Below are 19,368 nucleotides of genomic sequence, written 5' to 3'. Positions count from 1 at the left end.
AGCAAAATATGCACTGATAAGTAAGAGCACAGGGGTTAAAGGTACCCTGAACATGCATCACGCAATCCAAAAGAATACTGACGTGGAGCCAGTATATAATTACAAAAGCCGATATAATTTCTCTGTTGCCAGCTTTAAAAGCTTGCCAGGTATATTCGTTCGATACAATAGGGCGTTACCATGTGCTAAAGGCTGTGACAGCACCTCTCGCATCCTTCATTTTCTTATTTCAGTCTCCCCTTTGCACATCTCTTTTCCCCATTCCTTTTTTCCCTTTCCCTGGTGAATGGTGACCGAAAAGAATTCTCCTATGGTAAATACCTCTCCTTTTCTTATTATCTCTCTCTCTCCATCCCTTTCATGACTGACGAGAACGTTATTGTCTGTCCGGATATGCAGTACCTGTACTCATCACATTGCTCTGTAACATCAAACAGATTATCCCCGTCAAAACGCAACTAGTGTTCTAAAAACGGTCAGCGATATTCAATGAATGGCCTTCTATGTTGCTCATTTGTATACTTTTGAGCATGCGTACGAACACCAAAATATTATCACTCATTTAATCCTAACAGCCAGTGACGTAGAATAGTTTGCAGAATTTTTAGAAAAATGAGAGCTGTACTTTGAGAATACTATCGCTATCCGCCATACACAGCTAAATGCCCTTGAAGAAAGTATGCAATGGGGACGAACATTATTTTTGTACTTAATCGATGAAAGTAAGAAAATAAGTTATGAACACAAGATGCAAGACCAAATGTGGCCTCATTCAGAAGCCGCCTTCGACTACTGCATTAGTGATTCCTCAATCATTGTTGCCGTTTTTGCTAGCTTTCCTCTTGTAAGCACTGCTCTTGTCTTTAAACTGCAAATAAAATGTTTAATGCGATTTATACAAACTTATTATATATTTGTAAATAAATTATTAAATAAATTTGTTAATGTTGCTCATTTTCTTTAATAATTATGTTAGACAGGTAATCATGCGCCTCAAGCATGGTTGTGTGTGTGTTAGTCAAAAGACTCACCTTTTCCCCAGCAGGTCCTGGGTCACCGTGCAAGCCGATGTCCCCTTTATCGCCCTGCGAAGAGGCGAGCGCACCTTTTGCCTTTAAGGTTTCTGCTGCACGCATTTGCGATTAGTATTGCCTGTCCAAGCGATTTCACGCTCAAACATTTTTTTACGACACTGGAGGCAGGAGAAACCTGCAGGACACGGCTTAAAAAAGCATCAGCGATTAGCAGTGTTCTAGACAAACTATTACGGCAAATGGTGAACAGGTTCTTTATCTTCTTGAACACCTTACTCGAGAAAACATTTGGGTTAAAGTTGTCTGTAGAGCTCCCTCTAAACTCCGATTCTACGACGAAGAGTAGTTCTGTGCGTTTTGCGTAACCCCCCCCCCCCCCCCCCAAAAAAAAAAAAAAAAAAAAAGTATCTTCCATAGACATGGTAATGTGGGTTGCTGGTACGATGAGACAGGTAACTTGTGTATTGAGACATTTTTGTGCCACTCGATTCAATTACCACGGCAGCTGGCATCACCCATAACCTACATTAACGGTCTGGATCTCGACTACACTAAAAAGCGTTGGTTCCAGTTCATGGTCTTCACTGCTTTGGAGGCTTGCGCTTTAGTGATGGCATAAATATCATTGCTGAATTATGCTTACTGAAGAAAGTCCGTAAGGCGGCATTTAATGAATTCACCGTGAATGATACACTGTGAGAGGTGTATTGAGAAATTCGCCGCACTTAGTAACGGTCCAGCATTCAATAAGGTGAAGGCCAGTTCGATCAAATTATTCGTGTGCTAGCTCTCTTATCCGAAATGAAGTTCGTCGCTCATGCGCATTATGGTATCCAGGCATACTATATGCCATAGAATTATATGCTATTCCACATGCTAACATTGTGTTTATGAATAAAACTGCACTTCAATCAATCTGGCGCGAAAACGACACCGAATAAAGACTGCATGCATAACACAAGAAATTTTCGGAGTTCGGGCTGCATTGTTGAAATGTTCTCTGAATTCCTACCTCGCCTTAAATTAAAGGTTCCGGAAGTACGCAAGTTGCTTATGGCCTGTAGCTGGTAATGAATCTCTGGCTCTAGCAACACCTTACATTTTCAATCCAGTATGACGCTTTTTTGTTTTTCGATCTAGAAGCTGCTCAAATATGCTTGTGTTACAGCTAATGTTACACGGGCATCCACAGCACGTTATGAGTGTATTAATGGTAATCGACAGGAAGATTGCACAAAACAGTGAAACAGTGAGATGAAATTATATTTACCATGGTGAGCTAAGGAAGTGCACACAACATTTCTAATCGCATGAATTATGGCACTTGGAAAATTTTTGTATAACTTGATGCAGCCAATATAGCGTAACGTTCCTGAACTCGGCGGATACGTCGAAATAACATCGCAGAATGAAACTACTCACAGGTGGTCCAAGTGCTCCAGGCAGCCCTATTTCACCCTTAGGGCCTGGAAAACCCTGCGCACACGCATATGCAATACCTCTTTTAAATATATATTGACGAACATTGTTCAAACGTAGAAGCGTAATAACTTAAAAGCGGGATTACACCACTCTCAACGTGATGCTCCCATGCAGACCAGCTTATTAACATAAATAGAGCATCGATAGAATAAAGGGATATGCATGAACGTAAAACATACAATCTGTAATAAAGAAAACAATAACTACTCGCTTAGCTGAGGTGCGTCCTCACAAAACATCACAAAGCTTCAAAATGAATCAATAGAGTCCGCTCGAGGAAAACAAACTGAAATGCACATGGACTTTTTGATGTGTGGAGGCGGTGTGTTGAATTCGGTCTGCGGCCGAAAATACTGCACCACACTAACGGTACAGGATCGCTGTGAATTCACGTGGTCCAAAGTAAAGGACCTACAGCCCTCGAAACGATGGTAGCGGCAAGGTATACGCAGAAGCGTCGACAGCAAATGGCTAAATAGAGGGTGCCTCGTGAAATTAAGTCGCAAGAAGCTGTTGTGCCGTACCTTGTCAACTGCAAGGCATTCATCGCTGTAGTGCGATAGGAAACCCAAGCTGAAGTTTTGTCGCGCGACGTCAGCGCCGCGCTTCCCCTGGCGGTGATCTGTCGAAGCTAATGGGGTGAAGCGCGGCGGGCGCTGCCGGTCATATGGCGGCGATAGCACGAACGCGTACGGGCTATTCAATCCGAGCAGGGAGTAGAAGGGGAGCGGCACCAGGCGCATGCGCACTCGCAGTATGTCCGAAAAGTTAAAAAGGCTTGATTCAGTGGGTTTTGGTTCAAGAATGCCGGTGTCCTTGCCTGGTATGAAGGATAGGATGAGATTTGGGCAGGTCAACGATTCATTCAAAAAGTGGAAGCTGCTCCTTAAAATATAAAATGAATTCTTGCTTACCGAAAATCATCTCACATAGGTTCATAATTGTTGCATTGATTTTACCGAAGGACTGCATTATACTCCATGAATGTTCTACTAATTCGTGGGCGAAGAGGTCGAAATATTTCCTATTGTCCCACTGCTGCATAAACCTACTTCGTGGCAATTTACGTGAAGGCCACCGCAGCTTCGTGCTTGCAGTGAACGTACATTCTAGTTTTGGAAAGGCGTCTTCCGTCTCGAACAAAAATACTATGAAATAAACGAATGTGAACTAACTTAAACCTTTACCGCTGTTTTACAAATGTTATTAGCTTCCCAAATTTTCCTCAGCAAATGCTAGCCTTGTTTGCATCTATGTCCAATAATCGGGGAGCGGATACAAAGAAACATAAAACACTAAAACTTGTTATAAATTTTTCTTAACATCGTTGAGCATGTGTTAGCGCTCTAGCTTTTTATGCGTGTGCATCGCGTACACTGATTTGACCCCACCGGCACCAAACACCGCGATTTCACAACCAGTTGTACGCCTGTAAAGCCCATATTCTCACTAAACTGAAGTTCAAACATGGCGTGAGAGCCGAAATACATGAGATTAGCTTCTCCAGAGCTAGCCTCTCAGCCTAGCTTCTAGCCTAGCCTAGCTTTTCAAAGGTTATGAGTTGCGCTGCCTCGCGAGCATTTCAGTGGATGATACTTCAATGCATGAAGAACGCGTCTCTTACCTTTTAAGGATTTTCAGTGGATAGATACCATTGTTTTTCGCATGCCGTTAACTTTCGTCTCTGAGAGGACACTACTTTTTCTACAAGGATGTCATATCAAAACAAATAAAGTGTGCTCATCATATTTGACAGCGCTGAACAACGATCCAGTGCGCCATCGAGTGCTTCGTGCTTATAGAGCTTTCGGTAGTTCGAGCACGTAACAAAATGTCTAATACGAAAGACGCGGCGTATGTGATGTGAAAGCCTATTTTCGAAGCGCACTACATACCCCCTTTGTCGACCTTCTACTTCGGAGAGTACACGTTGTCAACGATCTTCCAAACCTCAAATAAAAGTCAAGCAAACCCACCTTTCTGAAGCCCCGCCCCAGACGGTACATCGCGACGCGCCCCAGATGCACCGCAAGAGGTCCGCACGCGCACGGAAAGCAGCCACATTGCGGAATTACAAAGGGAACAGACGGCCTCCTTATTCCCTATTTTTCTTTTTCTGTCCTGGATGGCACTCCTAGCCAAAAGCAGAAGCGCCGCCGCGCGAAGCTTTTAGAGCCTTAGGCAGTGCAAAATGAATATCAAACGCTAGCGCACATCAGAGTCATTTCGTTTACTTCCACAGTTGAGAGGCATACCGTTAAAGCTACCCTTTAAGTCCGCTTTCACTTCGGGATCGTTTTACAGCGCCCATTGCAACTTCCGGTGATGTAAACAATTAAGGGATATCCTATGTACCCCTGAGGCTTTTATTGCCTTTTTCCTTTTAATTTTTCGTACTGTAGTCATTATAGCCTCTACAAGAAAGATGACAGTCATGATTAAACTTCTCTACACCGTTTGAATAGATGGTCTTTACAAATACATCAAATTGCAGAGCAGAGCACACGAACTCCTCTATTCATTCTAAAACATCAGGAAGTGCACTTACCGGTGGTCCCATGTTACCCCTTTCTCCAGGAAATCCAGGAGGACCCGGAGGGCCGGAAGGACCTTTGCTGCCTGCAGGGCCCGGAGGTCCCTGACGTTGATAGGATAAAAATGAAACACAAAACTTGGCTCTATTACCGCGTAGGCATTGCTCGTCTCATACTGCAATGCAACGTTGCCAGTAGAGCGCCCAGTGTGTATTCGTTTCTTGCTATAAAATGGGTGTTCTACAATCAAATTGCACAAGTAAGTAAAGAAACAATGAAATAATAATAATAGCGTCATATATGCCAGGAAAAAAATAAGTAAATAAAAAGTATTGATCAACGTTGCAAAAAAAAAAAAAATAGTGTTTCTACGAATCACAGGAAAGTTTCCACGCCTTAAAACGCTTGATAAACAGCACGGCTAAGCTTTGTCGCCATTGAGGACAACAAAAAAAAAAATCTCCTCGTAACCAGTTGCACGCTTACCTTCCAGCAGAATAAATTTTATTCGAGCGTGAACCAAGTATAACGATAGCATCGTGATCAACTTATGGATACATTACAACGAAATTTTATTAATGATCATGTTAACAAATCACATTAATAGATGCTAAGAGAAAATATATCGCTATCATAAATTTGTTAGCATGCTTTGTTAATGACTCAACAGATGCAGTACAGTCAATTAGACAATGCCAAAATAGGTAATGGGGGAAGTGTAGAACACGGGTTAAAAGGAAGGCACAGATATCTATAACGTACGGGTAGGCCCTCCTTGCCAGAAGGTCCAGGCAAGCCTGTCTCGCCGGGCACACCCTGGCGACGAAAGAAAATGAAGAAGGGAGTGGGGAGGGGCAACGATATCGAAAAGCAGCAGTAACAACATGGCATTCATTAAACCAGACGCCACAATCCGTCAAGAACGGTGCCGGACGTGCTATCACAGATGAAAAAATGTGGTGGCTATAATATAAAATCAGCACAGGAGCTCAGTTTGCAATTCGCAACCCTTTAATCACATTTGTGTCTTAAGGGATGTTAAACATTGTAGAGACCATGTAAGAAAAAATTAAGAAGAACATGAAATTTATTACCAGAGGGGTTTTATGCACTGCAATTTTGTTACTAATGGTCATCGAAACTATTCACCCAAATGTTTTTCCGCTAGCATTCACTTGGAACATGGTTGGACGATTAAAATCGATCGGACGATTAAAATTTCCGGAGCCCTCCACTACGGTGTCGCATAGCCTGAGTCGCATTGGGGCGTGAAAGCCCATAAACCAACCCAAACCAGCGCGCGTCCTGTGGGAAAGGATATGGTATAGTTGGAGGCGCTTTGGTGCCTTTAGGTGCCTGCGCTGAAGCTCACAGTCAGAAAATGGGGTCGTATTCAACATCACAAATTCTAATGCGAGTACAGGATAAGCAGCCGTAATGAAGAAATACATGAATCCTTCCCGATATCGATTCCCACGTTACGCGGCAAGGACGCGGTGGCGATAAGACAGAAAGAAAACGAAAGCTCATCGTGTGCGCACAGGACGACCGGGAGGTCCGATGTCTCCGGAGGCTCCAGTTTCACCGGGAGGACCCTGCAAGAAAATACGTATGTCGTGTTACCATAAAGAAGGTTATGAATGTTATGTTACCGTAACAAAATAAGGAAAGCACACTGCCTCTTGTTTCTTTTAATCTTTGCCCGTTTGATTATGTGTGCCGCTAAAAGTCCCACGCAAAGCATGTTTGTAACATGCCTCCAGCACCCTTACTTCCCGCAAAGAAGCCCCATGCGTAGCAACAACTAGCAGCACGCCTATAAAGCCCCCCTCACTTTTATGGAGACCATTACTCTTTTACACGAACTTTTTGAACCAACAGGAAAAAAGGAGAATTTGATCGGGATTTCAAGACAAAGAAACCACAATTTGCCATGACTATACGCTTCTACATGCTAACCAGGGGTTTAACTTGTTTGATTTGATTACCATAACAACAGGAACTCGCGGTTAAAGAGCGAGCAAGACTGTCCATTTCAATGGAATTGGTAGGCGAATATGTCTACGTAGGATAGGTTATAACCACAGATCCGGACAACGAAAGGTAAATAACTCTGAAAATAAGATTGGGATGGAGCGCATTTCGCAAATACTCGCAATTCATGACTACAGCTTACCGATATCGCTCAAGAGGAAAGTATATAACAGTTGCATTTTACCGGTACTCATCTATGAGACAGAAACGTGGAGGCTAAGTAAAAGGGTTCTACTTAAGTTTACAACACATGTAGCTATGGAACAGGAAATGGTAGGTGTAACGTTAAGAGATAACAAGCTTGCAGAGTGCATCAGAGAAAGAACTCGAGTTAATAACATTCTAGTGGAAATCAAGAAGAAATGGGCATGGGCAGGGCATGTAGTGCAGAGAAAGGATACTTAGTGGTCGCTAAGGGTAAAAAATTGGATTCCAAAGAAAGCTAAGCGTACCAGAGGGTGGAAGAAAGTCAGGTGGGCGGATGAGGTTAAGTTCCCATGCATGGGTGAAGTGGATGCAGCTAGCACAGGACCGAATTAAGTGAAGTAATATGGGAGCGGCTTTCGCCCTCCAGTGAGTATAGTCCGGCTGGTGATGATGAAGCAGTAGACTGACCATCTACAGCCTCAGAACAGCTTTTCCGAGTGAAGTGGCCTGCAGTCGTTTCGTAAATGTCAGTGCCACAGACGCTGCATCTGAACGTGTCAGTATGTTTGCGCCGAAGTGTGCTAACTCCACCCTCAACCTATGTTCAAATAATTATCCACATTGTACACACCATAGGAGGAGGTGCAGCCATCGAGCTGAGTAGTCATAGAACCAAATTATGGTAGCAGTATTCAATCGGAGACAATTAACAGTGTATGTATTAAAATGATGTACCGCAGGCCCAATGACTCCGGGTGGTCCAGGCGGTCCTATAGTGCCGGTTTCTCCCTGAAATTAGTAAAGAGAATCTTGATCAGGGCTAACTGAAGTGAAACAACTAAATAAGTAATAGCTATATCCAGATTGAGGACACTGTCAGCTTACAGGTGGTCCTCGCTCTCCGGGAGGTCCCGGTGGCCCGTCCTTTCCTGGAGTACCCTGCGTTAGTGTCGAGATAGTCACAGCTGTCTACAGGGCGCCACAGCACTGCTTTCTCGTCAATTTTCAGATATTCCCTTCGCCTGCCTGATGCCTGTTGAAGTGGGTATGCTGGTGTTACCTATCTTAAAAATCAAATCAAGGAATGGAGATAATTCAAGAATAATTTCATACCCTCCTTATCAATATATTAATCCTGCGTTTATTCAAATGAGGAATTAATCTAACTGGCCAGTCACACTTTTTAAGGGAGTAGAGCTCTTTAGTCGGCGGACGCACGTGCCCGTTGCCGCATGACATTTGCCCTGTACGTAGCAAAGAGCCCATCACTCCCGTCGCAGCCACCCGCAGGGTTTACGAGGAGCACATGCATACATTTCAGCTGAATGTGTATCACGCCAGGATTTAAGTACAGCCTTACGCAGACATCCTACGGGGAAGTCCCCAACAGAACAACATCTCTTATGCTGCTTGCGGTCGTCGCTTCAAGTCTCGATTCCTCTGCGAATGCTAAGCGATATCGAAGTGCGCACATTGTTTCAGCCTGAGACTAACAGCACACCTGCCACTGTTCTTCGCTTCTTTGTTTTGCACGGTCCACGGCACCACAAAACTTGTTCTCACTCGCCTGCTTACATCCTGTGTCGATGCCACCTCGTTCCAGGAACCGCTGTCTTACGTTCCTTGTCTCGCGATTACCGCGTCGAGTTCATTCAACTGCCCACATTGCGATTTTTTGATCCTCAGCTTGTCTTTTCAGCTTGAATTGCACGTTGATCCCTTCTTCTTCCTTGTCTTCTTCGGCAATTAGTTGGTGCTTTGGGGGCACTGCCCCTGTTTTGCTATGACGCTGCACTCGACACTTATTCAGCCTGTTTGTTTTTTGTGCCTAAAACTCCTAATACATGCCACCACAATCTGTACATATAAATCTTAGTATTCTCCTACTGCGTGCGTTAGTAATTACCCTTTTTGATTTTGGTTTTTCATATTTACATTTCCTTCTCTATTCCCTAGTAATTATTTCTATTTATTTTTTTTTGCGATGTAGTTATACATCACAAAATCTAATATTTCTGCACCTCAATTCTTGGCCGATCCCCCTGTGTGGGTGTGTGCCACCAAATTACAGAACAACAACAACAACAACAACAACAACAACATCTTCATGGCCACGCCATGTCATCGTCCTATAAATGCATGGCTGTCGTCCGCCCACAAAGTCATTCATGAAACGGCTAAAGTTTTTAAAATAGAAGGCACTTTTCTTTGAAACGTTGAAGCTCGGTTTCTTTGACGCCCCAAAAACATGTTGGTGACATTAAATGAGGATCGAGAACTCGCTGACAGGAACGGCAAAAGTTGAAACTATGGCTATCGTGACTCGGGTTTCAGGACGGCCTGGGATCGACGTTTCTTGTGAAGATCAAAGTTAATGCATAATGCGAGCTTTCATACGTTTTTTAAACCTCTTCTGATGCCAACCATCATCGACTGAGTCATCGTTCTTCCATTGAAATCTTGATTTTCAAGCGCGGTGGGAGGGTAGTCGCCGGCTTCCTTGAGCTACGGTATAGTGAGTAATTAGATTAACCATGGATGAAAAAAACGTGAACTCAATCTTGAAAAAAATGTCACACAAATATCTCAAATGTGTTTGTGTGAAATTTAATTATTTACCGATGAATACGCAAATTAAACCGCGAACAGCAACTAGGAATACCGTTGACATTTTTTGTTAGTTAAAATGAATACAAAATACGAGTGTGGTGAAAGTCTTCCGCCATTTTTTTTTTTTTTTTTTAACAAATGAGGAAATGAAGCTCACAGTTGCTAAAACTCACCGGTGATCCGGGTACTCCCATGAATCCCCTTGCACCCTCGGGGCCCTGGGGGCCTCTTTCACCCGGGATTCCGGGCGGTCCTGGTTCCCCGGAGCTGCCCTGAAATAACGCGACATAAACTTTGTACAAACGCAGCAACTGTACAATATTACTAAAAATTTTGATCAGTGAAGTGGAAACAAGACCGTTTATAGCGGACAATACATAAAAACTTATGGGAAAAATATGACCAAGAGGAAACGACATGTGGTTAAGAATATACAGCGTCAGGCTATGGATCTGATTTCTAGTTGACAAATTTCGCATTGGTAATGAAATGACACTCGATGAGAGTCACAAGTGAATTGATAGTTGTTAGTGAAACCCGAAAAAGCAGATGACTGATTTTTGCACGTTCCATCAAGACCAAACTTAGGGGAAACAACCGTTCAGCTTCCCAAGACAAGTTGCGCTGTGGCCTCATGTCGTGACGTCAATACCAATGCCACTCTGTTAGCTACTGTAGCCCTTATTTTGCATTTTACTTAAAATGGTGTCATATTTCTTCAGTTTTTTTTTTTTTTTCTTGTCGTTTAGCGCCTTTGGTTTGCACTGAATTTAGAAACAAAATGAGCTTATTCAACATCATGGGATGACTTCCCATCCGTATATTTCCATTACTCTGCACACCGTCTCACGCCCGTCCTTGGAGAACGAAATGAAAAAATTCGGCTCCCCGTGGCACGTATAGGCGGCGCCCATTCTCAGACGGAACCAAATGTCCGATTTGTACACTTGTGAATTAACCACAGTTCTCCCTGAAAACCGCTTACTCGGAACGTACTTTTCTATTGCGATTGACGAGGGCCAATTAAAAGACAGCGCAAAAATCAGGTGGTGGTGCTGGCCACTAACCAACGCTAGCTGTTTCTCATTCTAAATAGCACCTGTAACATCGAAAATGTGTTCTTGTCCGGTTACAGTACACGTAAAGTCTTGGACAAAAGATATTCACGCACGCTTTACTAGTGTCGTATAGCACCTCTGCAGTTCACAAATTCCGGAGGAGGGAGAGTGTTCATTGACGTAAGGTTATTTGGAACTTCTAGTGTGCTATAAGTGCACATCTACACCGCTCAAAAACCCAGCTCGTGGTCTGAATACCTATGGCTAAGGTCGTACATCTGGGAAAGTGTAGGGAGTGAGCACAAGTGCAAAGTAGGAAAACCGTGAAAAAAACGGACGAAAATAATTTGAAGCCCAAGTGGAAACGTGTCACCAAACAAACACTTCGTTTGTGCAGCATATCCTTCCTTCTTATGTATTTCATAACGAAGCCCTTCAATGATTCGCATTTCTTTGCTGACGAGCATTCCAAGGTTTTATTGGTCAATCGCTAGGTGTTATGTCACGGTATGAAATGACTGTCGCCGTTTAGGTCACTTTGTTGCAAAATATACCCTGATGAAACTCGATTGCTAAACCTTTGCAAAAAAAAAAAAATAGAATATTCGTTTCATTTTCAGCTCGGGAGCTCAGGTGTTCGATGTTCACCCCCCAAATTCGAGTCAAATCCAAGATTTTGCTGTCCAATTCAGGAAAATAATAAATCAGACGACATACACTCCTACCGGGTTCTGGTAAAGCCATCAAAATGCATCTGAAGTTTATTCCTTTAAAACGCGCGGCTTCAAGAAGTATCTGAGGTGCTATTTTCACGACTTGAATCACGTCAAACAGCACCGATAAACGGAACTAAACGCATTTGCATACCAAGACTCAAACCCAAATTTCGGCCTCATGTTCGTTTATTACAATTTATGTTATGGTTATTCTCCCTGCTTTGTGTCTTTTTAGCCATTTCTTATACCTTTGAGGCCAGAAAAAGCTGTCACAATAATACAAAGTGATGGGCGTCGCAAGCGCATCAACCGTAACCGTTATAGCTTACATTATATCGAGTTTAAGCCTTAAGCACAAGCAACGTTGTGCCGCGTTCACTGTTCGGCCATATTTTATGTGTGGGTGCGTGGGTGCGCGCTCGTGCACGTGCGTGTAATATGTGCGTTCGCGCAAAATATCCGCAGGGTCCTAGGCAGCTTTCTGAATTCTGTGCAGGCCTTTAGACCGAGAAGAAATCGTGTGAATTGTAGAAAATTATTCACCTTCTCTCCAGGCGCCCCTCTTTTGCCGACTCTTCCTCGCTGTCCCCTGTTGCCCTGAAAAATATCACAGAAAAGAAAGAGCACGCTGAAGGAGCAAATTACGATGTAGGATAAGCATATGATCGGAGAAAGTACGCAGTAGCTTGTAGCAACATGCCGCCTCCTTTGCAGCTCATCAAACGCCAAGGAAGCATTCAGCGGCCCAGACTTCAAGCGGTGTAAACAGCCGCCGAAAATTCTGGGCAGATCTGGAAAATAGTCCTTAAACATACCTTTTTTTTACATATTGTATAACTGCACCACAACAATCAATACATTTAGCAAGCTTTAGTACCTCAGCAAGCTTTTAGTTTTTTTTTTTTTTGTTATTGATATTTAAAAACGCCCCCCCCCCCCCTCCCCCATTGGTTTTCTATGGTGGTTTTCTATGGCATTCTTAATCACGCGTTGTGAGCGCAGGATAAACTTCACAGGCAATATTTTGTTGCGGTTTAAAATCTTACACCATATCTATCAATATGTTCATAAAATATCTTATATTATTCCACAGTTATACTTCAAAACTATTTTCAAAAACGCTGACCATTGGCTTTTTTGTGCAGTTTTAACTAACTTACGTATATGGAGAAAAACTTTATTATCACATTATGGCCACGCATTTGAGCTAGGACCATTCCCATCAACATATGCATAACAGTATCTTACAATATCCCACATTTGTTTCACGATCGAAAGGTGCTCCAAAAATCTGGACTTGATTTGATGGCAGAGCAAAAGGTGGCGATTCTTCGAACGCTGACGCACACCATGCATGTTGCAGCTGGCTGTTTCTAGAGGCTGCTAAAAGCACCTGGTCAGCTTCTCTCAGAGAGCTGGGGCAGTTTCTGGCCGCCTTTTGACTGGCTGCCTAAGTGCATATTCTGCACTCGAGTAAAAGGTAAAAGCTGAAATAGGTCAATGATGTGCCCTTCAAAGAGGAAAGTGAAGAAAAATCACTGTTTAGGCATCATGTCTTATGCTCATTGAAGACTGCAGTAGTCAACATGAGTAAGAAGAAAGCAAGCAATTTGTTGTTTCGTTTGTGTTGTTGCAGCCCTGGTCGCGGACACGCATAAAAATATGCAGCGCGTCCGTTATATGTACAAAACAAGCACGTTTCCATATCATTTTTAGACACGTTGCCTGACAATCAAGAGAGATCGCTAGTTGTTCCTTACCCGTGGCCCGATCTGGCCTCTCTCTCCTTGTGGGCCGGTAGGTCCCTAAAAGAAAAAAAAAGAGACGCCGCTTGTCAGGTACATACACAAAATGGGGACAGTAGCTATATGCCGAAGCCGCAGAGTCTGAACGCGCGTCAAGATTTCCAAACCCAACATCCGCGTAATTGCAGGGATGCCCCTACTGTGAGTTTTGACTTCACATACATCCAAACCGGTATTTCCAATCTCAGAACCAGCATTCGCGCGCAGCATGCCACAGTTATTTGCGCGTTATCGGCATGCTCGCCTTTCTTGTCATTTATCGTGAAGATTATTTTATTCTGTCGCTGATTTTGGAAACTCTTTGTATAAACACACTGGCCGTTTTAAGATTTGGTATTGCAAGCGACAACACCTTTCACAATCGAGCGATGACTTGATAGCGACTCGCACGTGTAAGTTCACTCATTTCCCATACGCCAAATGTCCAGTTATTCGCTTCTATTCTTTATTACGAAATAATCCACTAAATATCGCAAAATAAAGTGAAAGACCTCTCACGCTTATTTTATTTCACCGCGTAACTGGTCTTTCAGAAAACTCAGGGGTACCTCGATGTCTCGCACTTAATTGGAGCGATGCACCATGCATGAGCTAAAAAAAAAAATAAAAAGTGATTTCACCGGGAGCGAAACTAGAGAGAGATTCACGAGAACGAGGTCCGAGGGAGATAGTGGCAGAGTCAAGTTATTTCCAAAAAAAGCAACTGCGCAAACGGGAATTCAGGCGCTCGGTTATCAAAAGCATCTACTGAGCGTTCGGCAGCCGCAGCAAATCATCCGGCTTGGAAGAATGAAGTAACCGAATCTACTATCTGAGGATTCTTCATTTATAAACATCCCCTTGTACTTTCAAGGCTCTGCCAGGGAGCCTATGGGGCCACAAACACTGAATCGTTAACGCTGCAGAATCTGTTGAGTATAAAAGTGCAGTGGTACTGAAATCGCGTAACACAGGTTCCCTTTAGAGATGACCCGTCACTTGAAAGCCATCCGCAGTCAAAAATTGCCCTTACAGAGTCCAAAACGTTTTCTTCTCTCTTTTCAAATTCCTGAAACTGCGAGGTGTTCATCGTAATTTACTCAGTTACTGTGCTGTACCTTTTCCTTTTCCTGCGTGCAGTATCCATTAATTCACGTATACGCGCGCCTCCAGCAACCTGTGCGACCTGCTTCCGCGGCCCCTGCCACCTGCCGTTTCCGCGACTGTGAAGGATATCTCATAAAAAATTAGCTGGGGCTTAGCTTTAGTTAAGCGCAGTAGGTTGCGAAAGCAATAATAGCATGGCTACGCTATAGTTCCGTTGCCGTTCTTCTTCTGTTTCCTGAACGCGTCGTTGCATTCCTACGTTTTTGACTGCTGAGTGAACATGTCGACGAAGAGTCTTCACTGTTCAAAGCGTCCATTACATTCCATTCGAAGCCGTCACCGGTTGAGGACAATTCAAGAGAAGCGCGACGCGCTCGTCCAGCTGCATCTTGAGCGCGCCGTCAAGCGAGACGCTGTTCCCGTTCTTCATCTGTCTCTGTAGCCCGCTGTCGTTTCCTGGCTTCATCGAGACGGCGTCACTTCCTTTCTGTTTATCACAATGCATAGCGCGTGCCTCAGCTGAGCAAGCGCTAGCATTTATATACCCATCGTTTTCCTTCTCCTCCTCCTCTCAACTGCGAGAGAAGAGGTGACAGCGGCGCCTCCACTAGGTAGCAGCGCGGTTCCTGCTGCAGCGCGCCGTGCCTACCGACCGCCGCCACCAGACGACTCGACTTGGTAGCCCATCTCTCGCAGCTTGTATGGCGTCACAGCCATCTGCGGTCATTAAAAGTCAAACGTACTTACCGACCGTGGCTACGCAAAGGGTTGAAAATGGGAGTAGTATTGCTTTTGCAATAATAGCCGCCCTAGGTCCCACATGGTGTAATAGTAATACGAAAGGAGGGCAGATATCTGAAAATCCTCTGAAGAAAAAACAAATTTCGAATTGTGATTGCATATCCTGTGGTATATATATATATATATATATATATATAAGCAGATAAATGAAGGGGAAATGAGGGTACTCGTTATAATACATGAAGGAAAGAAGCCGACAGTCAACGAGGCCAAGGAAAGCCCTGGGGATTGTACTTTGCCTTTTTTTTATTTTTACTTCATAATCACGTAAATTAGTAATGTAATGTGTTTAGGGGAAAGATAAATAAAAACAAGGTAGAAAGAAAAACAACGTGCCGATGGTGGGAACAGAACCCACGACCTCCGAATATCGCGTCCGGTGCTCTTCCAACTGAGCTACATCGGCCGCTGTCCCCCCTGCTACTTTCTTGGGTATTTATGTTGCCTGTATACGAACCTTGAGAGTGTTCACCAGCGCCACCGTCAACTATAGCGGTGGACTGGAACGTCCTGTGTTACCGCCAGCGTCACGTAGAACGTGATCACGAGTGAGGGCGAAAACTGTGCTAGAACCCTCTTACGCTACCTATGGCTTCAAGACCGCCAGAACCGAGACCCCCGTAAGCTACAAGCAGATAAATGAAGGGGAAATGAGGGTACTCGTTATAATACATGAAGGAAAGAAGCCGACAGTCGACGAGGCCAAGGAAAGCATTGGGGATTGTACTTTGCCTTTTTTTTAATTTTTACTTCATAAATACGTAAATTAGTAATGTAATGTGTTTAGGGGAAAGATAAATAAACACAAAGTAGAAAGAAAAACAACGTGCCGATGGTGGGAACCGAACCCACGACCTCCGAATAACACAGTCCAGTGCTAAACACATTACATTACTAATTTACGTGATTATGAAGTAAAAATAATAAAAAAGACAAAGTACAATCCCCAATGCTTTCCTTGGCTTCGTCGACTATCGACTTCTTTCTATATATATATATATATATATATATATATATATATATATATATATATATATATATATATAGAATTGAAAGGGGCCAACAGTCTACGAGTCCAAGGCAAACGCTGTGTATCTTTTTTATGTTTTATCGCTGTCATTGACAAGAATTAGTCTTGTTATGATGTTCAGTGATAAAGAACATTAAATTAAAATTGGACGGAAAAACGACGCGCCGATGGTGGGAGCCGAACCGGTTGGTGGGGAGTCGAGTGTTTTCAACGGCACAAACGAACGAACAAGGCAGCTGCCAGTCAAGCTTGGGAAACTGTGTTGCCCTTTTATGACTCTGCGTCACGCTCTTCTAATGCGAAAACATTTCTTTTTTCATGAGTGGTGTCACCAGGAACTGTGGACAGAGCATGTCCGTAGGAGTCGCGTAAGAAAAAAATCGTGTCCATGCCAGGAATCGAACCACCATACTTCGGTGCATCAGCCGAAAGTGCTAACCACCACTCTACGCCGCTCTTTTTTTCGGCCACAGAAAATTGTTTTCATATATTTATTGCCAGACTTTATCAGTCCTTAATACACATACATCAAAATACATCACAGAAAAAAAATTGTGACCCGCCAACTCCGTCGAGTATGGCTTTGATACACTAAAATTATCGAAGCGCAACCAAGGACTCTAACCATGGAAACCAGTCCGGGACACATGTTTCAGATTTCAAAACTTCAATAAGCCTGTGAATACTTTCACTTCACTCTACGCCGCTTTCTTTTGGTCTTTATTTCCAACTTCAAAACCTGATTTTACACACGCAAAATAATACGTGACAAACACAAAACATGTGTTAAAAGCCGCGCCTGCACCGCATTCCTGCAAATGTGTCTGTAATTCTCCTTCCTTAGCGTAAGAACGCTATACAGCGTTGAAAGAAATAAGGAAATACAAATTATAAAGAAAATAATAATAGAGAAGTAATAAGTTCAAAAATAATAATACAAAACAAATTTTAAAAATAAACAATTAAAAAGTATAACAATGAAGAAAAACAAAAAATAAAATTGCCAACGCGTCTTGTGTAGCAACAGCAGCAGCAACTACGCCCACGCTTTCGCATTTCTCCAGTGCAAGTTTTGCAGTGTTCTCAAATTCCTTTCGTGTCTGCAAGCTGTTGCTATCGTTGTCCTGCTTGACTAGCCGCATTTACTGCACGCTCGGTTACCATAGTTCGCGTGCTTGCCGCACTGTGGAACTAAAAATTTAAATGTTTCCCAGCCGTGCGTCACTAGCCCATACTTACCCGATCGCCTTTGTCTCCTTTCTCTCCGGGCTTTCCATGAAATCCTTTTTCTCCCTGCGGCCAGAGTTCCCGAAATTCAGCTTAAAGGACAGTAATTCTTGGATATGAGAAAGTATGCGTGAAGGGAAGTTACAAGCAAAAGCCAGAATGCACAACAAGATAGAGATTAAGTTTTTTTTAAAGAAAAAAATGAAAAATTATGTGGCATTTATGGACAATCAACGCCAGTCAGCCTTTAAAAGGAAACCATGACAGGTATGTGTGAGCGAACAGAAACCGTTCTTTTTACTTTTGCTTCGCTACTGATGAATGAAACATTTCAAACACGCTCGTTGGAGAGGGGAACACCTCCTCAGACGTTGTGAGTACCGCAGTCTCGAGCAGTCGAAACAGGACAGCAGAGTAGCCGAAAGGTGTGTTATTGAACTCACAAACTCACTTGTGGAAAATGCTTTAAGCTTTGAACTAGCGGCGAGCTTACAGCGCTCCAAACAATCTTCAAGATTAAGGCGTTATAGAGGTGGTGATAAAAATTGATGAGTATTTGCAGGCTTTTCTGCCAATATTGAGTCACCATCCAGAGATGTCATAGCTAATGGTTTATAATGCAAATGAGGACAGTGCGTCTGCAATAATTTCAGTCCAGCCAATACGGGCCACAATTTCGATGCTTCTAGCGCTTCTACAGTGTCTCAGTTGAGCCTGAAACAAAAGAACCAGATGGACCTTCCCAATAAAGTGATCCTTTTGGCTAGCTGACAAACATATAAAGGGGGCAGCGCTGCTTATTTCCGCGTATATATGCTTAGTGCAAACAGCCTGCAATGTTTTCTGACTATACAGAGCAGAAACACCGCAAAAACGCAGCAAATTTATCAATGTCGTCGCTGTGAGCTCGTTACTGAACGTTTAGAACACATAAGCAAACACTCGAATGTTCACAGTTTTTTAGCCGCTAGGTATCATCTACCTAAATTTTATTTCGCTTAAAAAAAAAAAACACATTAAAACCTTGCTGTCACATAATATAAGAGCTTTTTGTAATGGATATGAAAAAGAGGCATTAAGGCGAAAGCCTCCGTCCGTGCTTGCGCCCGCGAGAAGTGTCTAAGTTCTTCTCGACATTCCGCGGAGTACCGCGAGATTCCGATTCACGCGTATATGAAGCTGGCCGCGCCGGCCGTCGGATCCAGGCGCCCGTGCGGCGCCTTTCATTTGGTGGTTCCTCGAACGCCGCACCCCATAGCATAGAGAAGCAGACGCAGTAAAGGGAGAATAAGCGGCGTTTCAAATAGGTATACAGGTAAGAAAAGGCGCAGTATCTGTCGCACTTCGCGGACACCTGAAACACGCCGTAAGGGAAAGGAAAAAGGTGGGACTGAAAGAAGAAATAGGGAAAGAGGTGCCGTAAAAGAGGGCTGCTGACTGCCTCGCTATAAAGGCTTTCGCCTCATTGCACTTTAGTGGGCCAAAGTGCCCCCTGTAATTTTCAAAACACACACACCGTGCTCAACAGTTTATGGGGCATACTAATTACTTAAAAAATAATTGCAACGCCTGCCTCGCATCGACATTTTCCCGTTTTAGCATTTACGTTCTGTAGATACCGATAATTAAAGCTCAGAAAGTATCATAAACGCGTCTCAATTTAAAGCACAATTACGTTTAATAAATTTGCAATACGGGAAAATCACTTTTTCAATGACTAAATGGGCAATAAACATTCTTTCTTGTATTTTTTCTTTGTGTGGTTGTGAGACGTCGGCCAACGGCTGACACAAATTGATATAAT

General features: G+C 43.3%; 1 protein-coding gene across 1 annotated transcript in view; it reads right to left on the bottom strand.

Moving 5' to 3' along the window:
• Nucleotides 1–19,368, bottom strand: part of LOC146203944 (uncharacterized) — a 105,328-nt gene that overhangs the window by 27,418 nt on the left and 58,542 nt on the right. Inside the window, exons 25-35 of the mRNA XM_084585986.1 lie at nucleotides 17,577–17,630; nucleotides 13,376–13,420; nucleotides 12,159–12,212; nucleotides 10,015–10,113; nucleotides 8,117–8,170; nucleotides 7,967–8,020; nucleotides 6,592–6,645; nucleotides 5,813–5,866; nucleotides 5,065–5,154; nucleotides 2,457–2,510; nucleotides 1,032–1,085 (exon numbers count right to left, since the gene is read on the bottom strand). Coding sequence (XP_084442112.1) covers nucleotides 1,032–1,085; nucleotides 2,457–2,510; nucleotides 5,065–5,154; nucleotides 5,813–5,866; nucleotides 6,592–6,645; nucleotides 7,967–8,020; nucleotides 8,117–8,170; nucleotides 10,015–10,113; nucleotides 12,159–12,212; nucleotides 13,376–13,420; nucleotides 17,577–17,630 — 666 coding nt within the window. The remainder of the gene's footprint in view (nucleotides 1–1,031; nucleotides 1,086–2,456; nucleotides 2,511–5,064; nucleotides 5,155–5,812; nucleotides 5,867–6,591; nucleotides 6,646–7,966; nucleotides 8,021–8,116; nucleotides 8,171–10,014; nucleotides 10,114–12,158; nucleotides 12,213–13,375; nucleotides 13,421–17,576; nucleotides 17,631–19,368) is intronic.

This window comes from Amblyomma maculatum, chromosome 1, assembly GCF_055883805.1.
Source record: "Amblyomma maculatum isolate TAMU_Amacu chromosome 1, ASM5588380v1, whole genome shotgun sequence".
Classification (NCBI taxonomy): domain Eukaryota; kingdom Metazoa; phylum Arthropoda; class Arachnida; order Ixodida; family Ixodidae; genus Amblyomma; species Amblyomma maculatum.
This window is presented reverse-complemented; position numbering and strand designations above follow the sequence as displayed.